At 50.0% G+C, this 19,021-nt stretch overlaps 1 protein-coding gene across 1 annotated transcript in view; it reads left to right on the top strand.

The window, feature by feature from the left end:
• CACNG3 (calcium voltage-gated channel auxiliary subunit gamma 3) overlaps nucleotides 1-18,513 on the top strand; it is an 83,733-nt gene extending 65,220 nt beyond the window's left edge. The window contains exons 2-4 of the mRNA XM_045993682.1: nucleotides 6,974-7,057; nucleotides 11,762-11,902; nucleotides 17,426-18,513. Of these exons, the coding sequence (XP_045849638.1) occupies nucleotides 6,974-7,057; nucleotides 11,762-11,902; nucleotides 17,426-17,937 (737 nt within the window). The 3' untranslated portion in view covers nucleotides 17,938-18,513. The remainder of the gene's footprint in view (nucleotides 1-6,973; nucleotides 7,058-11,761; nucleotides 11,903-17,425) is intronic.
• Nucleotides 18,514-19,021: the final 508 nt, after the last annotated feature.

Below are 19,021 nucleotides of genomic sequence, written 5' to 3' on the forward strand. Positions count from 1 at the left end.
GTTACAATCCAGCTGGGAGAGTGAAGGATTTCATATTGGACTCTCGTGTGATTTTTATCAAAAAAAATGATGCTCCCTTCCCAGCGAAAATCAACACGGCTTACTTTTTTTGTTCGTCCCAATGCGTAGTTAGAAAAGATAAGACAAAATAAACGTGTTCTCATAAGTGATCATTTCAATTTCAAGATACAGGTGGAAGGCATGTCTTCGAACCTCATTATTTAACTATGAAAGAAACGTCCCTGCTTTCAAGGGGACTCACCTGGCAGGCAGTGGTTCTCAGCCTCCACTGAACAGTTAGACTCATCTGGGGAGCTTGGAAGACTCCAGGTGCCCAGACGGATTAAGTAGGAATCTCTGTTTTCCTGCATCCACCCCAGTAATTCCGGTGTGCAGCCCATGTTGAAAACCACTGCTTTAAGGTCTCCTCTGTAATAGGGATCTGCTGTTACACCAAGAACCTAAACATGCTTACAGTCAGGCGGTCAGTTTTGCTTTCTTAAGTATCCCCGGTGCATAAAAAAACCTGATACTCATTCTTTCCTGTTTCCTTGAGGCCAAGTCATCACGACAGAGACCTAATGAATGACCTGTGTCTTTGGACGCAGAGCTCTGGTCTCCAGCTGGCTTTGGTTTTGAGCTCCGAGCTGGACTTTGGGAGCTTGAAATTTGGTTGCCCCCGCTGGGCTGGTGGCTGAGATGGGTGCCAAGTTCCAAGCACTGGGTTGGCAGGCTCACTGGGCTGGACCAGGTGCTGGACTCTGCTGCTGGGCTGGAAGGGCTCACTCTGAGCCCATGGTAACTGTCCAGAGACTACTCAGAAGTGACGTCCCTGTATTAGGTTTGGGGGTGGGGGGAGGGTTCCACCCCACTAAAACATGCCCCAGGACCACCACTGTGGGGCACTCACAGTCCACAGGGGCAGGTGTGGAGGGTCCCTCCAGGAAGACCTTCTGGAGGTTCTGCTGATGTTGGAGGAAGGACAGGCAAGGGACAGCAGCCCCTCTGAAGGATCTCCCTTCAGGACTGCAATCTTGAGAAGGTCGGGGAAGTGAAGTAATGCCTCAACCCCCCCCCCCATTCCCCCCACTCCCCTACCCCCTGTCTGTCTGCCCTGGATCCAGGATTTCTGGACTTAAGGCCAAAAGCACTTAAGCAGAGCTTAAGTCTTTAGATGACCCAGAAAAGCTCTCTCTGGCCCTTGCCCAAACTTGGCAGAGCAGGTGGTCTAGGCTTGCTCTCGCTACAGTGTGACCTGGTAAATCGGCCACCATGGGCCCTCTTTTGCCCTGCTGGCCTCCCTTCTGTTCCTCAAACGAACCAAGCTCCTTCCTGTCTCAGATCCTGTGTACCTGCAGCAGCCTCTGCCTGGAAAGCCCTTTCCCTGGTTCTTTGCACGACCAGCTCCTCTCTTTGTGCAGGTCAGAGCTCCAACAAGTCCCCCCTCAAGCCGACCCAGCCCCAAAGGGCTCACCGTCGGCCCCCACCCCATGCACGATCATCATCACCTCATCTGCTCCGTTTCCTTTGAAGCACAGGGATCTTGCTCATCTCTTTACAAGTCTGTAGACCCTTCCCCAATGAGAATGTTAGGTTCTGAAGCCCAGAATCTTCTGCCTTGGCCACTAGTGAATTCCTAGGGAGGGAGGGAGCGAGAAGGGAAGGGCAAAGGTTGAACCAACCAATCTTCACAGCTCACATCTCATAGCCACCGAACCCCCGTTCCCACCGCCTTACCACCACTCCCCTGGAAGCACACAATCTGCCTCCCAGACCAACCCCCAAGTTACTCTGAGCTCCCAAATGACTTTCCGCTCCCACTCAACCACGCTCCTGCTACCGCAGTTTGCTTAAAGCAACACACCTCCCTTACTCTGACAAACTTTTAACTACCCTTCAGATCTCAGCATAGGCACGATTTGCTCAACATTCAGTTAACAGAAATCACCCAACCGAATTTTCGGTGATGAGCGAATTTTCGGGGATGAGGGAAAAGCTTTCACTTTCAGTCTTACGCCTTTCTCTACATACTGTTGGAATTTTCCAATTATGAACACCTCTATTCTTTTAATTTAACTGGGATTATTGGAACATGGGATAACAGACTGCTTCTTATTTTCCTTGTGATACTTCTCTGCATTGAAAAATATTCTAATCAATGTTATTTTTAAATGTCAGTACCACAATGATTTAATTATCATCACTTCCTTGTGTGGTTTAGTATCTTGAAAGAAGTCATCTGACTGAGCTCTTTCATTCATTCTAATATTTTGTCCAGCAAATTGCCTTGAGCTTTCTGAATAAGACTAATCTCTCACCTGGAAAAAAAAATGATAACTTTGTCCTATTTTTTCCTATGGGTTGTTACTCTTAATTCCATTTTATTTCTTTTTGCACTAGAACTTACAGAACTGGTGAATGAGAGAGGCAGTAGTGAGCATTCTATCTTCTTAATTTTAATGGGAATATTTCGATGGTCTGACCTTTTATTTTATTTTTATTTAAAGATTTATTTACCGAGTTAAGAGAGTGAAAGAGAATGCAGGAGGGGCAGAGGGAGAAAGAAAGTCTCAAGCAGTCTCCATACTGAGTGTGGAGCCCAACGCAGGGCTTGATCCCACCACCTAAGCTGAATGCTTAACCAACTGAGCCACCCAGGTGCCCCGCCATAGTCTGGCCTTTTAGAAGGATTTTTGGTTGAAAGGAAGTCCCCTTCTTCTTAGGAAAGATGTGTTCCTCCTTTGTCTGACCAGAGATAAACCATCAGCATAATCTTTTCTGGTAAAAACCGGTCTCTGTGATGTATTCACTTCAGCATGTCAGGAACTGTGCTCTGGCTCTATTTTCCTTCCAGACTTCTTCCTGGGGTCCTGGGGTCTCGTGGCCCCAGGGTCGGTGCATTCTCACAGCCTAACTCTCACATCTGCCCCCATCCTGCCTTCTCATCACCTCCTCCCTGTAACCACTGGATCTGCTCCCAGACCACCCCCCACTGATCTGCCTCCTGGTTGACCACATTCTCGGGTTCTGCTTCTCTCTGCCCCAGGGCCTTGGCTTAACCCGGACTGGGACAATGCTTGTCCCTGTGTCCTCACTTCGTCTTTGCAGGGTCTATGTTTTCAACATCTCTCTCAGTTCCATCCTCTGCAGCTCATGGGCAAGTCCAACCCCATCCTATCTTTCTGAGATTTACTGAGATGGGGAAATACTCCTGAGAAAATGTGAGAACAGCATGATCTCAATTTTATAAAACCATTTGTTTTAAAGCATGGGGGGGGGGTCTAGAAGGAAGTATACAGAAATGCTAAAAAGTGGTTATTTCTGGAAGCTGGCAATATGCTCCTTGTATGAATGGCCAAATTCACTTTTTGATGAGTGTATGACTTGCCAGCAGCTTTGTCTTCCACGTGGAGTCTTCCTCGGGGAAATTCTTGATTCCCTTTCGTTTTATATTGCTTTTTAAATCTCATCGTGGCACCAATGTGTCTCCTCTGGTCCTAAAATACCTACTCAAGCCAATGGTAGTAATAGCTAGAATTTATTGAGTTCTTACTATGTGCTAAGAGCTGTCCTAAGTGGTTTACGTCATTGCCTGATTAAAAGCGTACGTGCTGAGAATGTCAACCAATGCTCCGTCTACTCGTATAACCTCAGTTAATCTTCGTGACAACTCCACGACGTTGTTATTATTACTACCATCATTCTAGAGAAGAAGAAACCGAGGTTTGACGGGGGTCATTCGCTGTAGGTACGTCAAGTGCCGTGAGGCCAGGTGGGGAATTCGACCAGCTGGAAAGTTCATCCCTGGGGTCTACAGGGGTCTGCAGATGCCCAGCTTCAGGGGACTGTTTACGTGTGCAAGTGTGGGACAGGGCGCCCCATTTTTTTTAAAGAGAAGCTGCCAATGAGGCTTTCATCTGACAGATCCTGAATTTTAAATTGCAGCAGCATATTGAATTTAAAAAAAAAAATACAACAAAATAGGCACACATACTGCAGGTAAAAAAATAAATAAATAAATAAAACAAAACAAGCCAAAATGCCAAGCAAAATATTCTGTGACCCAGATTTGTCCTAAACATCATGTCCTTTAGAAGAACCAGTCTGGATGATGTCCTCTGGCGCCCTGTAAGGCCCAGACACCTCTGCGTGTCCTACCACACAGGACAGGGCTCTTTGGACCCTGGATCAGCACAATCTTCCTCAGCCAGAGAGCAAATATTTTTGGCTTTGCTGTTTCCGCCACAGCGACTCAGCTCTCCCATTTTGGGTGGACGCCGTCAGCAAAGGGGCATGGTTGTGTTTCAATACAATCTTGTTTACCGACGCAGAAATTTTAATTTCATACCATTTTGTGCTTGTCGTGAAACAATATTCTTCTTTTTCTTCTTTTCCCCAGCCATCTAAATATGCAGAAACCACTCTTAGCGCAGGGGCTGTGCGGGAACAGGTGGTAGGCTGCTTTAGACCCTGAATACTGGTGACTGTTTCTCCAGGAGCTTCCGGTGTTTGCAGCTCTAAGCTCCAGGATCCAGCTGCCCTCGGCTACCTTGGGGAAGGCCCTTGGCACAAGCAGGTGTGGGCATGTGTGTGGCTCCTCATTCCCACGTGGTTCTGACTGGTCTGTCTTGGTAGTGTCCACATTCCATCTTCACCCGAACCCATGAATGCCTTTGTAGGGGTGTCCAGGTGGCTCAGTTGGTTCATGTCTGCCTTCGGCTCAGGTCATGATCTCAGGGTCCTGGGATCGAGCCCCGTATCGGGCTCCCTGCTCAGCAGGGAGTCTCCTTCTCCCTCTGCCCCATCTTTGTGCTCATGCACACGCCCTCTCTCTCTCTCTCAAATAAATAAATAAATAAATAAATAAATAAATAAAATCTAAAAAAAAAGAAAGAAAAAGAAAGCCTTTGCAGTATATGTCAAACAACTAACAATAGTTGGTCCCACAACCACCTCCTTTGCCCTGCTCAGTAGCCCCCAACGAAGATCACGGAAAAACCACGGTTGATGGAAAAACCACTGGTCCCGTTCATTGCCACAGTCAAGAGCTGTGGATGGACCACAAAATTATCATAAAGCCGCCTGGTGACAGACGTTGCTGGAAGAGAGTATAACTCACAATAGTGGTTAAGAACTTCAGCTTTGGAGTAGGGCAGACTTCCATCGAGCCTGCCCCTTGTAGCCGTGTCCCTTCACTGAGCCTCTTTCCTCGCCTGTCAAAAGGGATCGTAATACCAGGTAACCCTTAAGGCTGTTTTGAGAGCTGAAGAGGATAAAACACGGACAGGGCTTAGGATGGCACCCGGTATGTGGTATGGGCTCTGCGCGTGTGACTTCTTCTGGTTTCTTATCCAGCTTGCTGGAAGGGAATGGGGATTATACACTAAGAGGAGTATGTGAATGGAACACTAAAATCTAAACAAGAGAAAAACAAAGGTTTTTTTTTTTTTTTTTCCATATCAGGGAAGAAGCTATAACTGTGTTTTCTTCCAAGAATATCCTGGAGGCTGCAAGTCTTCTCTCCAGGACCAGAGTCCATTCTTTGCCTGGTGAGCGGAGAATCAGAAGCAAGAGGGTGCTTCACATATGGCATCACATTTATTGGGAAATGCCTCTGGCTTGGAGCCTACTTATAGCAGGGGTTAAATGCATGGCACTCTTTATTAGAAGATAATTATTGACATAATAATAATAGCTGCCATCCACAGTGCAACAGGGAAAACCACAGGCTTTGAAGCTTGGATTCAGATACCGATTCTTCTCCTCTCCAGCTGTGACACCTCAGTCTCTTCTGTGATCTGGGTTACCTCATCATCAAATGTCAGGATCAATAGCCCCTACCTCCCAGGGCGGTGGACAAGAGTAAATGAGAGAAGGGAGGTAAGGTTTCAGCTCTGCGCTTGGCCCACGGGAAGCATTAATAAGCGCCAGTCGCTATCATGGCACGCCTAGAGTTTTGCAGAAAATGCAACAATGATCTCATCTTCATACATGGCCTTATTTAATCCTTGTATACAGTAGCTTGGTTGAAATAGGAGGGCAGATCTGCCTGGTCTGCGGTCCACGACGCCACCCTGCCCCTCCCCCTCCACACCCGGTTCTCAGGCAGCTACAAGAACAGCGATGCGTAATTCCGTGCTGTGTTACAGTGAGGAGTTCGGAAATTGTTGTCATTTATAAGAACTGGCAGAACCATTAGCTGTCCCAGAGATTGGTTAATTGGTTGGTTAACAAACACCCACAAGGATTCTCAAACACCCGGAATGATTTAAGTCAAACTGATATTGAAGGAAGGAAAGGAAGCAAATGCTGGCAGTTTCCCCCAAGACGAACCTGTGCGGGCTATGCCTCCCGGAAGGCGTGGGCCACACAGCAGAGCACAGCTGGCTGTGACCAGGGGCGGGGGGCGGGGGATGAGGAGGCGGTGAGGGGACAGTCCTGTGTCAGCTACGAGCAGGATCAGGGACAGGGGGCGACTCCTGAACCCCTGCCCACAACTAACACCTGGGAGTCCCCCAACCTTGGTTGAAATGCAGGCTCTCCTGCAGACCATGTGAGTGCACGCAAAATCCTCATGCCTAGTTTCCTCATCTGTAATGGGAAATTAACACACAAATTCCATTCCCTTCTCCTTTTCTCTCGCCCATTGGAGGGTGGGGGATCGATAAGGCAAGACAGTCCTTGTAATGAATGATTATGTTCCATAGCTATTTGCTCTTCTCCACAGATCCCAACATCATGCAAAGTCTAGGAAGCAGATTTTCTAGGAAATGAAGTCTTCTGCTGGTTTTTTTTTTCTTTTTTTAATTAATTTTCCTCTACTGCCGGTCTCTCTTGTGTGCCCTAGGACAGGTGCAGATGGACCAGCATATGCACAGCCCGCAACAACCAGGGAAGGTTCTCCGTTGTGGAGGGTGAGGACCCAGGGGCGCTGGCTCCTCCCCCCAGCTCAGGCCCACATTTGTTTCCACAGGGGCTTTCCGAGGAGTGTGCAAGAAAATCGATCACTTCCCCGAAGACGCTGACTATGAACAAGACACAGCGGAGTATCTCCTGCGTGAGTTCCCACTTCTGGGGTCTCCCCTGGAGGGGGTGCGGGCAGCTCTGCAGTCGCCCGGCTGCCTCTGAGGCTCCTCGGTACCCATCCCTGGAAATGGATCCTTCCAAAGGAGCTTCCGGGGACCTTGGCTACTAGACAGAGACTTTCAAGTGATTCTGATATCTGAGTCTCTTTAATGTCCATGAACTAGAAATACAAGGGGGAGAAGTAGGTGAGTCAAAACTAAAAGGCTCTTTTTAGTCTGCTGAGGAGAAAATCTAAGGGATTTTCTTTGACCGGAATAGCAGTTTTCACCTTCCCGAGAGAGCTGAGTCGAGGTGCTAATGGGTGATGAGCTAATGGGTAAAGCACAGCCCTGGGAGGTTAAATGCAAACCCATATTCACCTCTCTGCAGTCCTATTGGGGCAGGGCCAGCATCTTCCCAGGACTGTCCCCAGGCTGGTAAGCTGGATATGACATGGGACAAGGCAGCACTTGGGAGGCAGCAGAGTGCAAGGCAGCTTGGCGTGAGGGCTCTGGGTCCCGGCTGACCTGGGCTTGTATGCCCTGTCTGACTCTCTGCTGGCCGGGTTAAACCTGAGTGCACTGCTTTACCTTTCCGTCTGCCAACTATCCTTCTCCAGTCAGAAATGGAGATGATAGCATCATCGATGTGACAGGCTCGTGAAAATTAAATGAGCTCACGTGCATTATGCTCAGCCCGGGGCCCTGCGTGGCGTCAGTGAAGCAATATAGGCCAGCCCCTCTCTGTTGCAGCGGACAAGCACTAACACAGTCCGGGGCCAGATCTGCACCTGCCGTTGATCCAGACCCAAGGGGACTTGGACACTTCACGTGATCTAAATGTAACTTCAACAAGAATGCGTGTCAAGTTCACTCAAAGGGGAATTTCAAAGGTGTTGAATAAGCTATTACTAAGGAATGTTAACTGTAAAGTTTGCCCCTTTTTAAACCGTTATTATAAATAAAGACTTTAAGAAATTGTCCTACGCAAGATTATGTTTGTAACTTGTAGCTCAGGAAGAGTGGTTTTTAAAATTAGAACCATTTGTGGTCGTGCTCACACCTGTTAGTCTGCAGATGAATGAGCCCTGAATCATGTAACAATGTTAGTTATGTAGTTATTATAGCAGGGTCAATTAAGAAAGTCAGTTTTCAGCTAATTTTTGAAACCTAAACACACCATTTCCTTTTCCAGTCCTTATGCAGCTACTAGGGTTTCCCCAAATGCCTACTAGGATTTGTGCCAGCAGCTCAGAACAACTTGGTATGGGAACACAGGGCCTGCTTAGAGATGGAGCTCTGTGCTTGGACCTCCTCCGAAGAATAGCTTTAAAGTCATCTCCGGTGGGGTTCTACTGAGCTCCCATCATTTCTTTGTTTTTCCTTCCTGCTTTAATGAAACAGTGTGATGTTTGCCCCGCTGGAGGTGAAACAGAGTTGTAACTTCTGTTTCACAGCTCCCCGAACGGATTTCAGTTTTTCAGCTTCAGATTTTCAGCTTCCCTGAGGTGGATTGCTTTTCCAACAAAATACTTTGCTCCCCTCGGGGAAGGTAAGGTCCTCGCCCCTCCCACAGTCCACCCCTGCTTCACCATTAGCCACAGAACCAGGCTAAGATTCAGGGGAAGCCTCTACGAGAAACCTCTACGAGCACACAGGTGTCCTGTGAGGAATTTTGGAATCCCTGACCCCAGCATGCAGAGCCAGGGCACATTCCCGCGGGGCTCTCCAGACCGCTCCAATGTGTGAGGGGCCATTCCTGCTGTGACGGCCCCATCGTGGGACTGGGACTCATGTACTGATTTTTCTGCTATTTCCTTGTTCTCGAGTGCTTTTGGGACAGGTTACAGCTTCACCATAGAGCATAAGGCTCACTAGACCACAAGACCTACGGACAAGAGACTCCCCATAATATAGCTGTGACTTGGCCAGGTCCTCCTCCTATGCCCATGGTAGAATTACACTGCAACAAACGGTTAAGACCACAACATACCCCCAGGTAGTTGGGGGTAGGGAAATGGTAAGGGAAGGAAGGCGGGGACAAAGGGGGAAAGACAGTAAAACCTTTTTGTTTTGAACCCACCATATGCCCTCGGGTTTAAAAGAAAGTAGAGTAGATAACCCTGACTCGGAGAAAATGGTAGAAGCAAATGTCCTGAGGCAGACACCTGCAACCACGTATCTCATCTGTGGGCTAAACAGTGGGGTCTGGCCACCCGTTGGTTGCCACAGGGCTACTTCAGCCACAGTCACAAATCTCACAGCCACCCATTTCAAATCTGTGCTTTAATAACCAATGCAGTTCAATAGCGTCAAACGTCCATAATTATTTCCTTTGGACATAATCATATTTACCAAAAAATTTTTTTGAAACTACTCTTTTAATCAATTGAACTTATCCCATCGAATATTCAAGCAATTCCTGTCAATACACAATGCAAATGAACACTTTAAAGGTTTGTTCACGTTAAAGTTTGTTTGAAACCACTGAGGCAGGATCAACCCTATTTGTAGGGCCCTGGGCTGAGGGTCCAAATGGAAACCCGTAGGTCATATGCGTAAATACTGAGAAGTTATAAAGAAGCTATGCCCACGGTCGGGCTCGTGTGCCCAGTAAGGACCCCAGAGCCCCCTCCCTGGGGTTACCCCCTGACCTGAGGACTAAAGGAAGCAGGGGGCCCAGCCTTTCCCAAAACTTGACCATGGAAGCAGAAGAATGGGAGGGACGCTGTTATCAGGCCCCGGGTCTGCCCAGATCCCAACACTGGGTGATTTGGGGTGGCTGTCTTTAAGCAAAAGCAAGAACTTTCCATTTTCTTCTCCTTAAGAGAACATCAACACTGTGTGCCCTCAGACTCTCCCCCCATTTCTCCATCACCCCTCCGAGGCCACCCCCTTGGCTAACTCAGCAAGCAAACTTCCAGAAAACTTTTTCCATGAGACCGAATAAAACACCAGTCATCATGTTGTAAAAACCACCTGGCGGTTGGCACGTAAGCCCCTCAGTGCAGTGGGGAACAGAAACAGCGGGAGGTGTGTTGCCACAAATACGGGGATTGAAAGCCTGGAACTTTCAGCTTTGAAATCCCCAAGGCCAAAAATGACCTCGTGACCCTTCCTGCTGCGTCCTCCCCCCTGCTGCACCTTCTCATGCCCTGGGGCATTCTGGGTGGCACCAGGGGCTCAGCAGCCGAGCGCCAGACATAGGCATGGTCCTCAGCTGCTCTGTCTCCCACCGCCCACCAGACCTTAGAACCATATCCTCAGTCCCACAGCTTCTCACCACCTCCAGCCTACCACCCTGGCCCCAGCCAGCTCTCGTCTGGCTTCCATGGCCCTTGTGACCCCAAGAGCTCGCCCTTCCAAGAGCCCCACAGTGTTCAGCGCTCTCCTGTTCCTATCTTGACATTTTTCATAATTTTGGAACAAGAGGCCTTGCCTTTTCATTTTGCACTGGGTCCTGCAAATTAGGCAGCTGTTCCAACCCGTCAACTCAGCTGACTTGGGATCCCACGAGGCTAGGGATCCCTGTTCTTACGTACACTAATGAACACGGAATTTGTTCAACTGGTATATTCTGGTCTGTACATAGAAGGAAATACCTTTATACCAGTTGGGTGAATACTGGGACCCCCACCTTTATAGTGGTTGGGGGCATACTGAGGCCCCCCTCCCAAAGAATCCCTCCCTCGAACCTTAGGGACCCCAGGACCCAGCCCAGCACAAGTGCATTTAGTAGGTGCACCGTGACATTGTTGAGTGAATAAGTGAACTCATTTGTTCCTTCGGTGACTGAGTGGGTACTAAGTGAGGATTGCCAGAGCCAGTGCGACGCAGATGTAGGTGTGTGCCGGGAAAGATTCTGCATTTTGGTGAACAGCATGTGATCTGAGGGGAATCTTTGGATACGGGGCTGGTACCATCATTGGCGGGGTCCAGTGCAAATGAAAACCCCAGGTTCCTCATTCAAAACACAGGCAAAAATGCTTTTTCTTTTCTTCTGTTCTCTCTCTCTTGATGGGTCATGGTGTCCTTTATTTGCTATTTCATGTCAAACTACCCCCCAGGGTGGGGGGCACAGAGACACTCAATGGGGGGAATGCATCGCTTTGTGTGCCTGGGGTTTACACCTAACCCTGGTTCTTCCTTTGCTCAGGCCCAGCCCCCACCAGGAATGAAAGCTAGCAGTGATCTCTGGTTGGGGCAGGAGAATGGGCAGCTAAGGTCCCGTCTCCGGGGGAATGGGGAGGTAGAGAGCTGACGGGTGGTGGGATCCCCTGTGAGTCAAGGCTCCAAGCCCCCACCGCATGCCCCGTTTCCCCATCAGACTTCACTTCTAAAACATAACTTGAGGGGCGCCTGTGTGGTTGACCGTCCAACTCTTGATCTCAGCTCAGGTCTTAATCTCAGGGTCGTGAGTTCAAGCCCCGCATTGGGCTCCATGCTGAGTGTGACGCCAACTCAAACACACACACTCCATTCAAAGATAAAATGATTAAGAACTTCAGGATGGTGACCGCAGAGCCCTACCCGCAAGCACAGGGCCCTCAGCAACCATGCTAGTCTGACGCCCATGTTGGAAGCATGTCCTGTCCTGCTTATGTGCTATTCTCCCCCTGGGCACCGCATGCCCCAGGGTGGGTGGAGCCTGGGGCCGGCAGGGACGCAGTTGGAACCGTCCCCCCTTCTCTCTGCAGGGGCTGTGAGGGCCTCCAGCGTCTTCCCCATCCTCAGCGTCACACTGCTGTTCTTTGGCGGGCTCTGCGTGGCAGCCAGCGAGTTCCACCGAAGCAGACACAATGTCATCCTCAGCGCGGGCATCTTTTTCGTCTCTGCAGGTGAGCAGCTGGCCCCAGCCCGGACATCCTCCCAGTCACCCAACCCAAGCCAGGCCCATGAGGACAAAGCAGTGCTATTCGGGGTTCCGTGCAAGGAAAGGGAGAGAAAATACTCGACTTGTGTTAAGTGTGAGGAGCCAGAGACTTTCATGAGAACCAAAGGCGCTGACACGCTAGCAGGGGCATGACGAAAAGGCACGAGGAGATAGGGGAGAAGGGTCAGCAGAGGGAGAGAGAGGCTGGTTAGTAAGAGAGCGTGTGTGACCCTGGAAAGACTCGGGTTTGAACCGCGGGGGTCCACTGATACCGAGACTTTTCGACAGATCTGTACGGTAGTATAAATGTGTTTTCCCTCCCTTAGGATTTCCTTAATGACATTTTCATTTCTCTGGTTTACTTTCTTGTAAGAATACAGTATAGAAGACATAGGACATACCAAGTACGTGTTAACGGACTGTGTCTGGGTAGGCTTCCAGTCAACAGTAGGCAATTAGCAGTTCCGTTTTTGGAAAGTCAAAAGTTAAACACAGATTTCTGACTGTGGGGGGGTGGTCAGCGCCCCTAAGTCCGTATTGTTCAAGAGTCAACTGTCTATGTTCACACACAGAGGACATGTGTGTGTAATGTGACTAGCTCAGCTTGGCTCAGCTTATTTTAACAGGGTCCAGCCTTCTGTTCGCTGGGACATACTCACATATGGCTCCGGCTGTTTGAGACATGTCAGCGTTCCAAGGGCTCAGATTCTCATATTGTTCAAGGCGTCTCTGGGAGCAAGGTAGAAAGCCAGCAGACCCAGACGCTCTCCAGGAAGACTTCACAATCAGTAGCTGGCCTGACCAGAAGGTGGCAAGAGGGATGAGAGACCGTCTTAGTTCAGGAAGGGGTCCCCTGCAGTGCCTTCTCTTTCCTCCCTCCTCCACCCACCCCGTGTTCTCTTCCCCCTGGGTTTACATCCCCTCCCTAACTAATAATAGTACCTACTTCATGGTGTTGTTGGAAGGAGGCTGAGCATAAGAAGCACAATATTTTTATTTATTTATATTTTTAGTTTACATATTTATTTTTTTAGTGATCTCTACAACCAGCATGGGGCTCGAACTCACAACCCCAAGATCAAGAGTTGTGTGGTCTTCCAACTGAGCCAGCTGGGGCACCTCAATATCATTTTCTAGTCCTGGAAAAGCAGTAAGAATATAGTTCCAAAGTCTGAGGCCCAGCGTCCTGCTCCTCTCTAAGACCTTGCTCCCATTTCTTCCCCCCACTGTGTCCCCTTCTGGGAAACGAGGAAGCTGGACTGCATCCAGCTCTGAGTCTCTGGACACCAACTCCAGCAACAGACCAGGGAGGGAGCCGCCATCTTGCCATGGGGGTGTGGTCAGCCCAAAGGTGGCCGTTTCCCCTGACCACGCTGTGTGCAGACTGATGGTAACGACCGGCAAACCCAGGGCTTTGTGTGGTTTTGAGGCACTTTCTAGTCACTGGTGGCCCATCCAGACCCCCTGGGCTCTGACCCACCTGGAGGGAAATGGATTGTGCTGACATTTCGGTTTCCAGTACAGATCATTATTTTGTCCCCCAAGGGGATTGTCAGGAAAGAGTGTGTCACCAGCAACATTTTTTCTCACGAGGGGTACTGTGAGAGATGGCAGGTGGACGGGACACATGGGAACCGCGAAACAGGCAGGGCAGTGGTGAAAGCCCTGAGGGGAGGCGAGAAGCTTGGGGTCTATTCCTGGATGCCCCCATCTCCCCCAAGGAACCTGAAAAGCCTCAGCTTTTCCACCTATAAAATGGAAGTTTCAGAAGAGCCCACACTCTCTAAGGCTCTTTCTTGCTCAGCTATTCTAAGGATTTGTGGCTTGGGGCAAGCAATCAAGAACTTTTATTGAACACCTAGTACCGGGCAGGCACCATGCATAATGCTCAAGAGTGAGGGCTCTGAAGCCAGGCTGCGTGCTGCCAATCTTGGCTCTGCTACTTCCCAGCTGTGAAAACTTGCACAAGTCTCTTAACGTCTCTGTGACTCCGTTTCCCTGTCTGAAAAGTGGGGGTAATAATGCCCGACCTCTTGAAGCTCTTAAGAGGCAGACATGAGCTGGTATCCATAAACTGCCTAGAACAGCGCCTTACACAGTCTCACTGCTTATACGTAGTAGCTGAGGCATGAGACGTTGCGCTGCTGAATTCTCACGCCAACACCATTCACTTTCTCATTTTATACATCTGCACTGCACACTCACTCCAGTCAGACTCTCAGCGAGGACATGAGGCCATCACAATGCATGAGACCAAGGTAGAGCTGCCCTCAAGGAGCTGGGAGTCCGGGGGATTGCCCACCCACCTCTCGTCCTTCCTAAAATTTGTTCCTGAAATCTAAATCCACCATGGCCAAGCGATGGTGCTGGGTTCAAATTCCACCTCTACCATGTCCTAGCACTGTCAACGTGAGAAGTGATGTACCTTCTCTGGGCTCAGTTTCCCCATCTAGGAAAGAGGGTCAGGGGTGCCTGGCTAGCTCAGAAGGAAGAGCATGTGGCTCTTGATGTGGGGGTCGTGAGTTCGAATCCCACGTTGGGTGCAGAGATCACTAATAAATAAACTAACTTTAAAAGAGGGTTAATTTTTTTTATAGCAGGTCTGTTGCAATACTTGAGATGGTGCATATTAAGACTTTGCCCAGTGCCTCATGCATGGGAAGTTCCCTATAAGTAAATGGCAACCCCCTTCACCCCCTGCCTCCTTTATTTTTTTTTAAAGATTTTATTTATTTATTTGACAGACAGAGATCACAAGTAGGCAGAGAGGCAGGCAGAGAGAGAGGGGGAAGCAGGCTCCCCGCTGAGCAGAAAGCCCGATGCGGGGCTCGATCCCAGGACTCTGGGATCATGACCCGAGCCGAAGGCAGTGGCTTTAACCGTTAAGCTGAGCCATCCAGGTGCTCCACCCCCGCCCCGCCTCCTTTCACCTGGTCTGACATCTAAGTCTCTCTTTAAATTGCTCCCCCTCCTCTCACCCCATCGAGACTTCCTTTGGGGGCTTCCCAAACTTTGCCACCAAACTTCACCTGCTAGCAGAGAAGGAAAAAAAAAAAATGGCCCTGGGGAGTGGAGGGTAGGGTAGGGGGGCATCACCAGAAGCAGTCTTCAGGGAGCTGAAATGTCTTTGAAGTCTGTCTCCCGTTTACACTTAAAAATTCATGTGAATTCTGCTCTCTCCTCCTTATTATATCCGTGTTCATTTTAATATAAAAGAATGTGTCTTCCCTACTCATCTTCAAGCCGAGTTGACACTCCAGACAGAGGAGCAGTTTTTCATCCTGTGGTTTCCTGCAGCCTGACATACGGCTGTCTGTGTCAACCCCCATATTTAGAAATAGCTCAGTGATTAGAACTCACAGCCGACCTGCTGGATGCCTGCACGGGTGAGGCCAAGAGGAGACAGGGCAGAAGCAGACCACCCCACCCCGCCCCCACCACCTTCTAGAAGCAAGTCCTAGATGGAGCAGGCCAGAGATCATAGTCAAATACTCACTCCCCTTAATACATGTGCCCCAGTGAGTCAGAACGGCCCAGCTTTAACCTTCTAGTTGCTGGACTGTAGGGAGATCTTGGGGGCCCCCCAGGAAGAGTCTGGGGCCGTAAGGACCAGAGATGGAGCACAGACGGCCACTGGATATGGTTATTTACCAGCTGGTGCTAGGAACTGTAACGAGGGCCAGTCCCCATTTAGCATCACCTAAATTTGGAGACAAGGAGGTACCAGCTGATACACCAACCTCCCTGAGTCATTGTTGGCATCAAGGCCTAGATGAGGCCGTTGAAGCAAAGAGACAAAAAGAGACATTCCACCTTTGGGACAATAATGTGAGAAAGGTGGGGTGTCCCAACTCTTGGTGTCGGGGCTCAGGTCATGATCCAGGGACGTGGGATCGAGCCCCACATCAGACTCTTGAGACCTCGGTGCTCAGCGAGGAGTCTGCTTGAGACTCTCTCTCTCCATCTGCTCCCCCCTCCCCCCACTCACTGGCACTCTCTAAATAAATAAATAAATAAATAAATATTTTTTTTTAAAGATTTTTATTTATTTATTTGACAGACTGAGTTCACAAGTAGGCAGAGAGGCAGGCAGAGAGAGAGGAAGGGAAGCAGGCTTCCTTCTGAGCAGAGAGCCCGATGCGAGGCTCAATCCCAGGACCCTGGGATCATGACCTGAGCCGAAGGTAGAGACTTTAACCCACTGAGCCACCCAGGTGCCCCAAATAAATAAAATCTTTAAAAAAAAATAATGTGAGAAAGGCGGTCAGAGATGATCACACCCCTGGGCCCTCGGGTTCTGTTGTTTTCTTACCACTCCCTAGAGAATCAGTTTACCTCCAGGTGACCATTTCCAGCGCCTCTCCATTAGCACCTGGGGGGCGCCGTCTGCACACCTTGCCTGCTGGGGACAGCGGCTGCATGGTCCCCAATTCCTGATGCTCAAATGACAGCTAGTCTAAAGCACTATCCTATCCTGTGCAGATGAAAAGACTTAGGAAGCTACTCTCCCTGCCCCTTGGGTTCACTAGCTCCCCACACTGCAGAGGCAGACCCATCTACGTCCACTGGACAGCTGCATTTGGACCCTCCTTAAGCACGTGTGACCAACATGTTCACATCTCCCCTCTCTCTAAGCCTGTTATCTTTGCTGCCTCTTATTTTAGCTCAAGATGCCACCAACCTCCTCGTCAGCCCAGTGAAAACCCTAGCAGGCCATTCGCCATCCCCTTCTGTCAACCTGCGCAACCCAATGCAAGGTCCCCTTGTCTTCAAACCCCAGGGGCTTACCTGGCCCGCCTCCCTTTGCTTCTGAACTGTTTTACACGCATTTCTGGCTGAGCCCTTCCTGTATTTTGCTCTAATTGCGTTTATGTTTCCGTCTCTCCTACTAATGGAGGAACTCAGGAGCAGGGACCTGTATCTCCCTCCTTTTAGCATCCTCATGATTTAGTGCCAAAGAGGGTTTTTTTGTTTGGGGGGGGTGTTTGTTTTTTAAGATTTTACTTATTTATTTGACAGAGAGACAGTGAGAGAGAGAACATAAGCCCGGGGACTGGGAGAGGAAGAAGCAGGCTTCCAGCTGAGCAGAGAGCCCCATGTGGGGCTCAATCCCAGGAGCCTGGGATCATGACCTCAGCCAAAGTCAGGTGCTTGACACCTGAGCCACCAAGGTGCCCCACAAAAATTAGGTTTTGGTGGAATGAATGGCTTGTCAGGGAAAACACAGCATCCTGAGCCTGCCCACACTTGCTATCAGAATAGGATGTATTCTGTAGCTAAACACATGCCACCCGGGACCGGGCAGCCCCATCCCCATTTCCCAAGGGACACACCATGCAAGAAAGGCCCAGGGTTTGCATTTCCCAGCCATAAACCCATTCTCCTTGCCTCCTTGTTCCCTCCACATTTTCTACAAATCCTTCAAGGCTCAAACGACAGTTACCTCCGGCGTGTACAAAAGGTGTCTTTTTCTCTTCCCCTCTCTTAGGGTTAAGCAACATCATCGGCATCATAGTTTATATATCAGCCAATGCTGGAGACCCTGGGCAGCGTGACTCCAAAAAGAGCTACTCCTACGGCTGGTCCTTTTATTTCGGGGCCTTTTCTTTCATCATCGCAGAAATTGTGGGAGTCGTGGCTGTGCACATCTATATCGAAAAACATCAGCAGCTACGTGCCAAATCCCACTCGGAGCTCCTGAAGAAATCTACCTTTGCCCGCCTTCCACCTTACAGGTATAGATTCCGGAGGCGGTCAAGTTCCCGCTCCACGGAGCCCAGATCCCGAGACCTGTCCCCTATCAGCAAAGGCTTCCACACCATCCCTTCCACTGACATCTCCATGTTCACGCTCTCCCGGGACCCCTCAAAGATCACCATGGGGACCCTCCTCAATTCTGACCGGGACCACGCTTTTCTACAGTTCCACAACTCCACGCCCAAAGAGTTCAAAGAGTCGCTGCATAACAATCCGGCCAACAGGCGCACCACGCCCGTCTGAACTTGACCTCTGCCCTCTGGCCTCCGGCCCCAGCACAGCCTGGGGGCAACGCACAGAGGCAGCTTTGAGGTTGCATGGCATGGTCCTCGTGATGGTATTACTTTTTACAAAGAATGAAACCAAATGGACTCAGCCCTCTCCCACACTCAGCCCCTGGCCCCCCGGGTCCTAACCCACCTCCCCCACCGTCCCGCCCCACCCCATCTTCCCAAATTTTCAAGGCCATCCCATGAAGTCACTTCTCTTTCTGTGTATCTGTGCCAGATGTTTTCCTCTCTTCCTTCTTTACTGGAAGGACCTGCACATTCTTCCCTCCTTGGAAGAGGACTTTACTCAAAGTCACTGGTGGTGGCTGGGGGAGGGGGGGGTGGATCCCCGAGTCCCCAGGCGCGTGCAACTGTCCCCACTGCCCACTCACACAAGTCCTCGGGACACCAACCGCTCAGGTGGCCCCGAGGGAGGCATTCACCTTTACGTGTTAGAAAAACATGACCAGAATTCAAGATGTCAGAGCCCCCAAAGCAGCTGATGTAATAAGCACCCATGTTATTAAAGGTTTTGCCTTGTTGTAACCAACCAAGCTGGGGGTGTTCTGTTTCTTCCGGCCACTTCCTGCGCAGACTGGCCGCCTACCCCATGGGACTGGCTCACCTCTGTGTTGGAAGCGGAGCTTTGCTCATCTAACCACCGGGAAGATTCCCCACCACTCGGTCCCCACCTTGAGACCAGCAAGGTGCCCCCGCCAGTGTCAGAGTGGGCCAGCCCCTCACCTGAATCCCTGGAGGCCAGCTGGTGGCAAGAGTCTGTTCCCAAAAAATCTGGCCCTGGCTCCCAGGAGCTCTAGGAGCTGGGACGAGTCCACCTCGCCTTCAGGCCTCGGTCCTCTCACCTGTAAAATGGAACACGGTATAGCGCCCTCCTCCACACAGCTGTGAGGCTCCCGTCGAGTGCCCCGTGTGAAATGAGTCGCCCGTGGTGAAGAACTGATATATGCAGTTTTAGTGTTTGGATGCGTTCTCAGCAGCGTGAGCATTATCGGAGTCAGCTTGGGCTGCTGTAACCAAAAACAAAGACGGGCCTGATG

This window comes from Meles meles, chromosome 21 (assembly GCF_922984935.1).
Source record: "Meles meles chromosome 21, mMelMel3.1 paternal haplotype, whole genome shotgun sequence".
NCBI classification, from domain to species: Eukaryota; Metazoa; Chordata; class Mammalia; order Carnivora; family Mustelidae; genus Meles; species Meles meles.